Raw genomic sequence first — 10475 nt, 5'->3', positions numbered from 1 at the left:
CAATTTGAGCAGCCTCAATAATTAATAAAGCAGCAGCCTTTAACTCATCTGCAAGCATGGAGATTTATTTATTAATTTTTTTTATTTTTTTTAATTTGTCTAGTAGTGAAGATAAACTTTCATTGGTTGCCATGTGGATCTTCTTCTATATAGTTGTTTCTCCAAAATCTAATCTTTCCTCAGAAGTCCTGTTTGGTTACTATTAGCCTTTCTTCTCTTTTTGTTATCTAGTAATATTAGAGCCAATACATATGTTACATTCTTTTATTGCCCATTTGGTTTGGAAATGATTTTGTGTGGATATCAAGTAGATTATTTTTAATTAATATATATACACACGATGAAATGATAGGGGACTAGAACAATATGACAAAAAAGTTGATAGAGATGAAGTATCAATGTTTTTGTCGTGATAGGGAGCGAAAATTTGTTGTTATAAATGGTGTCGGGAATGATGTGTCAACACCTGAGTGAACTTGAATCAAATAAAAGATGTTTTAAGTCTACTTGTGTACATTCACATCATTCTCGACACCATCCATTGAATGATACCAAATTTTCGCTCTCTATCATTACGCTTCATATGTATATAATTTTTTTTAGGGCCTCCATTTCAACCAACTTAAATTGTTGATCTCTTGAGAACTCTTAAGAACTATTCATTTATACTAAATATATATTTTGATTTAGGATAATTATTAGGATAATTATTGTATAAACCCACTTTTGATTTTTATACTTGTATTCATGTTCTTTAAAATAATATAAATTAATTCAGTGAATAATGAATAAATAAATAGACTCAACAACCGTACCATTCATTTATATATATATATGGTGACCTCACCTAACATGTATATTTTATATTCGTACAATAAAGAGAAACAAATGGAGCAATATGCTACGTTTTGGCTAGATATTTAATTATTGGTATATTTAATATAGCTAGTCATCAAATATATTGAATGAGATATCATTTGGTAACCTAACCATGAATTCAATGTCACTATCTCATCCATTAATTAATCTATTTAGTTAGATATGACTGAAACGTTTTGATTATCATGTTAGGATTAGAATTAAGAGAGGATTAGAATTAAGAGGTTAATGGGATGGTTTGGGTCGGGGAATTCGATTATCATTCTCGTCCTATTTTATTTTGTCCCGTTTGATTTTGAAGAATTCCGTGGAATATCGTTTATACCATATTCTCAAAAAATAAATAATTATTTATATAATAAAATTTTATAAATTATTTTTTTAATATAATATATATTGTAAAATATTAAAAATTTATATTATTATAAAAAAAATAAATTTAAATTTTTTATAAAATATAATGAATAAATAAATATATTTGTGATTTTATATATTTAATTGTGTTTATTCAACATCTATCAAATTAAGAAAAATCGTCTCAAAAGTATTGTTATATATTTTAATCATATTTATTTTGGAAGGAATTATAATTGGTTGGGAGGGAGAATTGAATTCAAACTTACAATAATTTAAATTATTATTTAATAATAATTTATTATTCAGTTATATTATATAATGAAAAAATTAATATCACTTTAAATTTTTAGTTAAATTAAGACAAGGAAAATATATATTCTAATAATATATACACTATTTTACTCTCTAATTCATCTAAAAATATGTTTTTCATTCTACATTTTTTTTTCTTTGTAGAAAAGTTAGCTTGAATTTCGAGGCCACAACTTTCATAAATTAGATGCCAACATCATTTTGAATGTAAACTTTAATAATAATATTTTTATATATTATAACAAAATGTATTTATAATTTAACTAGAATATATTTAAAATATTCATATTATTATAAAAAGACAAAGAAAACAATTTTATTTTAAATTGTCAAAAATTGTTATATTTGCAACAAAATAAGATATATATTAACAATTTTATTATTATTATAGAAGAAACTTCTAAAGATAAATTCATTTGAGTTTTTAAACGATGACCGGTGAAATATAGCAAATTGATCGAACTAATAAAACAGTGTCGGAAAAATCTCTACAAAAAAATTCTGAGCGGCGATTAAAATTATAAATTATCCTTAGCCGAGGGTTAGTAAATAAACGCCGAAAAAATGTCATACCAAGTGAAAATGGATCATCTACATGTAAGAGATCCTATATGAAAGATCAAATTGAGTAACTTTTTTTTTATTGAAATAATGAAACATAATTTTAAATCCGATTATTTCGTCTCATTTGCTGCTAAGAAGGGATGAATACAAACTCTAGGAAAAATCATCAGCATAATTGGATGGTATAAACATCAAACGACCTAACGATTGAGATTATTAGTAATTTATATTTTATTTAATTTTGTTAGTTAATTTCAAAATGTTTATCTAGGAAAAATCATCTAGGAAAAATCATCAGCACAATTAGATGGTATAAAAATCAAACGATCTAACAATTGAGATTATTATTCGAACTAAAAAAATTTGAGACAAAAAACATATCCAAATAAATAATAAGATGACAGACTAAACAAAATGTAATTTTAACTCAAATCTAACTCAAATCTAAGTACTCAAATCTAAGTGTTAAAAAAAATATATATATCATACAAGAAAATTTGATCAATCCTCTATCTTTATTTTCTTAAAAGAAACATTTTAAAATTAACTAACAAAATTAAATAAAATATAAATTATTAATATAAATTTATCCACACTAACTGGTTTTTTAATTGGAATGTATAGTTTAGTTATTACTCTTTTATTTAGTCACAGTTTTTCACCATTTGAGTACGGTTTAACATTTAATTGTATTAATGAAATACGTTTTTATCTTTTCAATAAATAATTATAAATTATATTAAAATTATATATTTATTTTTATTTTTAAATAATCAATAAGGTTCCAATCTATAACCTTTTATAGTCACAGTTATTTAGATTATTTTTAAATAATCCATTTCTCATATCAAATATTCATCTTCCAACAATTAAATCTAAAAAATATTAAACTCTTATTTTTTATAAAATTAATTACTTTAATATAAAATGTATTTTAATAATCTAACTATTTATTCTCATAAAAATAAAATTTTAAATTCATAATTCCAATTCACAAAACCCAAAATTAAACAAGATAGTGCCGTACGTAAAAAAGAAGCAGAATGGTATTCTTTTTTCAATTGGTGAAAATGATAAATGAGAGCGGTTGTTGAGGTAAATAAATGATATTTCAAATTATTTTTTCAAATACAGATGACAAATCTTTCAATTTTTATCTTTTAATACTTTTTTTTACAAATATTTGTAATTTCAATGGAAAACTCGTCGAAAAACTTTTTTTTACTCGATTTTTTTTTAAAGATTACCAGTATAGAATAGTGAAAATTTGACATACCAATAATCAAGATTGATTCCGGCTTAAGAGCATAAAATGTTAGGGGTTTGATTTAATCTGAAAACGTTTTGAGTTGAAGGACTTAATTTAAAAAGGAAAATTAATCAAGTTTCTCTAATGTCTTTAAGTTTTTTAAATTAAAAAAAAATCCTAATCATAAGCCACTTTAATTTTGTAGGGCTTAAAAATTGTTTCACTGGGTCCATTAACTTTAAAATAAATTAAAATATTTAAAATAACTTACTTTTTTTGCCAAATGGACTATATTATATGTTAGACAAATTAATTATTCAATAACATTAATAATGTACTGTTTCTTTTTTAAATATCTTTTTACTTTTGTTTTTTGGACTGTACATGAGAATTAAGTTAAAGTTTTTATATTTTAATTTATTATTATGACTAGAAGGAAAGTGACATAATTGTCCTCATCTATTTTGTCAAATTCCTTCATTCATTATGTGGACTTGATTGCAAAAATGTGAAATAATCCTCTTTTAAATGAATTTTCTTGCTTCATATTTTAATTAAATGGTAAATTTCAACCCCCATGTATTCATTCTTAAAATCACAAACAATATATTTTTACAAAACACTAAGAAATTCATCTGATTTTGTCATCATATTACAGTCCATGTTATATAAGAAATACTACATGTTATTTAAAAAGTTGCAAAATTGAATCATACTAAAAAAATAATAGTGAAAATGAAAAAAATTAAAAATTATCCAACAATTATTAAAATCTCACAAAGAATTGTAGTTAAGAATGATACATTTTTTTATAATAATTCTAATATAACATTCTATTCCGGGACACATAAATCTCTCGTGTTCAAATTATTTACACACGAGAGACATATTTAGAAATTATAATTTGAGTGAAGTTAAGAAAATAAAATAAAAATAATATGGATAAAATAAGTGTATGAATGTAAATTTTGCCATTTTTTTTTTAAATTTAGTGAAAGAATTAAATTAAAAAAATATAAAAATACGACATAATTTCACATTTTTATAGTTAAAATTAATAAATAAATAATTTTAAAAAAAAAATTGGAATGGGCTGCCCCTGGCTTAAAGGATTGTGGGTGAGTATTTTTTAAGAAAAAGTTACTCTTAATTGTTTTTTTTTTTATTAAAAATGCCCTAAAATAGAGAAATGATATAATTATTTTGCATTCCCTCTTTTAACCTAACGACAATAAAATGTGGATAATAACCTTAAGTTCCTGGATTCGAGCCCTTCAGGCGACAAGTTCTGCGCTTGATCAAGTGTGTTTGAGGGATACATACTTAATCTAAGTACTGTTATCACATTTTCATCCCCTAGCGGCAATAAGAAGTGGATACTATCCGACGACAAGTTGTGCGCCTGATTAAATGTGTTTGCGGGCTATATATATATATGTTGTCTCATTTTTTTTTTATAATTATTTTGCTAGAGAAATTAAACCTTTCTTTGCCTTGTATATTAAAAAATAATAAAAAAATTAAACTTAATATATGGTGAGTTAACTCGGCTAGATACGATCCAATATAATAAGTACGGCTCATCATCTTGAAGTAACTTTATAAAACCTAAGAAATAATTAAATATATCTAACATTAGTAATATATAAATGAAAAGACTATAATAAGATGATTAATTAGAAATGGTCCTAATGTCAACTAAAAGAAAGTCGTGACAACCACTTTTAATTTATCCAACATAAGTAGGTAGCCAATATGTATGTACATATATATAAAGAGTATGAAACTTGACCATCTTCTTCAAACTTATAAGTCCTAATCAAATCGAAGCCGGTTCTCTAATGAATTCGAAGATATGTCCTCGACTCGATCTTGTTGGGACTTCGACAAAGTCGAAAGATACTATTTCCAAACTCGCGGAGTCATTTCGAACCACAACATCCACTCTTCTAAGCTTCATCTTCCCACTTTCCTTCCTCCTCTTAGCCAAACTCACAACCGCTCGCTTTCTCCTAACTTTCGGACGCATTCAAACCATGTCATTTCTCGCCTCACTTTTCTTAAACCAAACCCCACTTGTCCTCCACATGTTAATCTCTTTAATCACAATTCCGGCACTAATCCACAACCTAACCGGTCTAGCCAGGTTGACGAACAAACCGACCAGTCCGGTTAGGCCAAGTGGGGCTAAACTTTTGGGCATGTGGATTTTGTTATGCACGTTTCAAGTTTGTGTTGGTATTGGCATCGAAGGGAGCATGGCCACGGGGATGGGTGTTGTCGATTTTGATGGCTTAGAAGGATATTATTCGTTGGGTAAATTGTGTTTGTTGTTTTTCTTCGTCGGTTTGCATGAGACAACCCGATATTGGGCGAGGATGGTAGTGAGGCCGGTGGTTGATGACACGTTTTATGGCGAGGGGATCAAGGAGGAGACATGGGTGGAAAGGGTGGGAGTTGCGGTTGGTTTTGGAGGGTTATGGTGGTGTAGAATGAGGGATGAAGTTGAGTCATTGGTTTTTGTGGTTAGATGGAAGAAAGAATTGTTGATGGAAATTGGAATGGCGGATATGTTTGGATGGTTGTTGTATTATTTGACTATGGTTATTGGGATGGTTAGGGTTTTGAATAGTTTGTCCGTGGTGGGAAGAAGATTGTTTATTAGGTCGAGGAAGGAAGACATTGATAGGTTTGGGAATGATCTTGAAGACAATGTTTGAAGTTTCAAATGATCTTTAAACTTCTATGTTTAATGTTTTTCATCTTTAGAAGGATATTAGAAGGGAAAAAAATGGAATCATGAGTAATTAATAATTGAATTTATTTTATTAATATTTAAATCATAAATTTAATTTAGTTTTGTATTTCAATTATATAATTCAAAAATATAATTTGAAAAATTCTTTTATTTTATAAGGTGTTAATTTAAATAAGAAGTTACATATCAAATATTAAGTTGAAAGAATGTCTTTTACACACTATCAAGCTGGTAGAATTTATTTATATATACTGCCTTGTTAAAAATGGTTAAATTTGTTTAAAAGAATGGAAATGTAAAATGGGATCAATTTTTTTTTTTTTAATTTAAAATTACTTTAATTATTTTTCAATTCAAACAAAAACATCGAACTCTTTCCTCATTCATTTTTTCATTGTCATAAACTTTCTCTCTTCTTATCTACACAACTCTCAAATTTTCTTCTAACTTTTTTCTCGAGATGAGTAATCCATTCATTCTTTCATTTTTTACATTCTTCCGTCAGCCCCCAAGAACCTCCCCAATCTAAATATTTTCTAACCGAATCTTAAATTGTCGTTGTCATTGGTGGGAGCTTTTTGTTGGCCGAATCCTTATGTCATACAACACCATCGTATTTTTTTTACCGAACCAGTCAGCAACAACTCCATTTTATGCCTCCAAACAAATAATGATGTATTTTTCCCCAACTTAAACCGCGTCGACATACTTGCAAAACTGCTCTCCATTTTTGCACAAGAATTGTGTACATGCCTTCCTAAAATGAAACCACAATTCCAAACTGCTCTACATAAAATGAAACCACAATTCCAAACTGCTCTACATATCCTTGCATAGGGATTGTGTAGACAAGATTTCATCCCTTCCTAAAATGAAACCACAATCAACAAGAGGCATTGCCCCTGTAAACAACCCATTCAACCTCCATTCATGCACACAACATAATATCATATCTCATTATATCCCCACTTTTAATTCAAATGGAACGAGACAAACACAATCTCATGATCCATTAGAGTCAGGAACTGAACAACCTTGTTTGACATCCGAGATTAATTCTAAATAACTCAACATCTAATAATACTCTACTATCAATCACGTCATCAATCAAAATAACCCGATTTTCAATAACATGTATAAACACAATTATTTGAAATAACCATTAGTTTATTCAATCAACCCTAAATAAACAAGTCCATTTATATGTATAAAAACGTAGAACCGAGTGTACACTGTTCATCGAGACCTACCAATGTAATATATTATCAACTAAAAGAGATTATATTAAATTGAGTCTTTATAACCAACCAAACAAATTAACTTCAAAACACCCAAACAAACTATTTATATGAAAATTAAGAATTGAACTACAACAGGTTGAACTAAAATGACATTACCTTATTTAAAATATGATAACCAAATAAGTATATATCACAAAAAATGAATTGTCACATTATTTTCATAATAAAATTGTCTCAAAAGTTTCTTCTTTGTTCTATAATAGCCTTTCCACATTAGGTTGGGAGACCTAATATCATTTTGTACCAACACTTATACCAACACATGCATCAACAATTAAAACTAGGGAAAAAATGACTTATAGCATTAAAAATGTTACCTATAATATTGAGAATTTGTTTCAGAAGATTGACCTTGCAAAGATATACTTTGTAGGGATTGTCCTCGTGATATTCACCTTGTGAAGATATGACTTGTGAGGATTGTCTTTGATGATTGGTTTTCCACGTATATGACTTACAACAAAAATATTGAATTAATACTTACATATTTATATATCAAATTCATATTTACACAATAAATAATACCTGCACTATTTCATTAACTATGTCACCACTATATTTTTGCATCCTTTTTTGTTGTGACGTCCACATTTACTACAATGCATTATTGAGCCTCTCTTTGACCTCTTACCATGAGATTGTGGTTCATAAGGAGTTTTTTTTCCCTATTTTTCTTAGGTCTATAACTGACTTGAAGACATCTTTTGGCGTAAAACTTTTTAAGTTAGAGTCATTATGTCAAACTTCTGTTCCCTTCAAAAGATTTATATTAAACATATATCTCTTCAAATATGTATCTTTTTATACCAATGAGAAACATAGTTCTCTAAAGTCCTTTCATTATCATGACATATTGCATGGACATCATCATGTACACACGGGATGTCACTAATATTTCACAATCTACATGAGCATTTCTCATTCAAAAGATCAACTAAATGTCTATGATTATCATATGTTACTTCATAACCACGACCACCACAAAAATTCACAACATCGGGTGATATGTTATGAGACCACTTTTGCACTAAATTACGATACTTAATTCTATTTTTCCATAACATTTGGCCTTATCAATTCCAACATGGTACAAATGTGTTTATCCCGAGCTCTAAGGATAAAAAAAAATGAAACTCCCGCACATGTTGGTGTCCACAATATCACATTTCGAGATCTCAAACTGAAATGCCTTTGTCCACCTTTTTTGGTATTGAAAAACACTTCTTGCAACACCCTCCATCAATGCTTCTAACTTTCTAATATTCTCATCTAATTTGTCTAAATAAGATGATTTTACACAAATCTAAAATCGGAATTTGAGATCATTACCTTCAAAATAACTTCTGGGACTCTATCAAAGCATTATCTTTCATTTTTTCCATAACAATACATTTAGCTCTAGTAAGCATTCATTTTGTCACTTCAGCATTCATCTTCGTTTTACATAATTCACATATAATTGAAGGATCTATCTTTATCCTTTCTTTAAATTTGGACGCAATGAACTTAGTAGTTACTAAACAATTTTGTTAATTGTGTAACAAATACTTCGATTGAATTCTCTTAAACATCCATGTAGTATTTGTGTTGTCTTTGTTAATAAACATTGTCCAATGACACTTTTCCTTATTGCATATTTTTATTTTTCTGTTATCAACAACACTTAATCTTAAAGAAAAATTATGTACACAACTATACTCTGTTATGGTCAATTTAACGTATTCTTTCAAACTGAAAGTCATACCAAATTTAAATATTGTATTATCATTACCGTTGGGGTTATAGGCATAACCTCAACTTGATTTTTTCATTGGTTCATTAACTAAATAATCAAATTATCAAGATCCACTTCTACCCATCCTCATTTGTGAAGCTCTCAAAATCAGAATCATCAAATGTTTTTCACTAAAAGGAATCATTTTTTTCATTATCACTTGAAACTAAATCAAATGGTAATTGCTCATACGATGAATCTTCATCGTTGTCATTTTTTTCTTCTTCAACAACTAATTCTCTCCAACTGAAAAAGAGAGACAAGTATACAAATTATGATTATACTAAAGTCTCAATTTACAAAAGTTTAAGAATATTTTCAAATTGTTTAATTAATCTCTTTGTGTCTCTATCACATTTATATAAGCTACAATTATAAATACAGTTAATGAGTTTGCATCTAGTATTAAATAACATTTAAATGAAACTGTAATTTATCAATACAATTATAGTTCATATACCATTTTGTTATATAACATCATCTCTTAAAATTTTGCTAAACAATAACACTAATACTTTTATTTTCAACTTAATTCTCAGAATTTTATTTTTTCCTCTAATTTTACAGTCATTTTTATCGAGCTGAAAATTTTAACTTTTTTATCTAAAGAAAAATTTAAGAGTTTGAATAATTTTTTTAAGTTAAATTTGGGACAGTTCGTTCCCATTACCCGTGTTAAGATATATGAACAAAAATTTGATCAACAATGAAGCTCAAATTCTCAGACATTTGTTATACATAAGGTGAAACTTTTATAACCATTTGGTATAGCATTTCAGGGAAACTTTAACCAACAATTTATAAGAAATTGTTATATGAATGAAATATGTAAGAATCAAACTATCATGTTACAGTGCAATTAACTATTTCACCTAATAAAAAAATGTAGCTTAACAATGTGAACATTGTGGGAAAATAATTAATTTAAATTTGTATATAGAACAAACCTTTCTTCTCTAAGTCGGTTCATATTATGAGCTAACGAGAACAACAATTTAGGGTTTGGCTAGGGAGACTTCGCCACAGTACTGACTATATAGAATTGGGCCAACAAATGTTTCAATCAACGACAACGATAATTTAAGGTTTAGATGAGAAATACTTGGATTTGGTGGTTACATCTGGAAGATGATAAAGTTTAACAATGTGAAGATGATGAAAAATAAAATTAAAACAAGTCGGTTAACGGAGATTTTACTTTGTTTCGGCATTATCCGTTAACGACGATAATGATTTAAGGTTCGGTTAATGTAGTTTTTGGCCACAACGTCTATGATTTAG

The 10475-nt window shown here is 27.7% G+C and overlaps 1 protein-coding gene across 1 annotated transcript; it reads left to right on the top strand.

Moving 5' to 3' along the window:
• The first annotated feature begins 5202 nt into the window (after positions 1–5202).
• Positions 5203–6088, top strand: LOC124916470. The gene has a single exon (XM_047457187.1). It carries the CDS (start codon positions 5203–5205, stop codon positions 6079–6081), a length of 879 nt encoding a protein of 292 aa, XP_047313143.1. The 3' UTR covers positions 6082–6088.
• The last annotated feature ends 4387 nt before the right edge of the window (positions 6089–10475 follow it).

Source organism: Impatiens glandulifera, chromosome 1 (genome assembly GCF_907164915.1).
Source record: "Impatiens glandulifera chromosome 1, dImpGla2.1, whole genome shotgun sequence".
Taxonomy (NCBI): Eukaryota; Viridiplantae; Streptophyta; class Magnoliopsida; order Ericales; family Balsaminaceae; genus Impatiens; species Impatiens glandulifera.
This window is presented reverse-complemented; position numbering and strand designations above follow the sequence as displayed.

Bases quoted from the DNA above. Each gene is read 5' to 3' on its own strand.
- LOC124916470 (XM_047457187.1), top strand. From the start codon at position 5,203: ATGAATTCGAAGATATGTCCTCGACTCGATCTTGTTGGGACTTCGACA.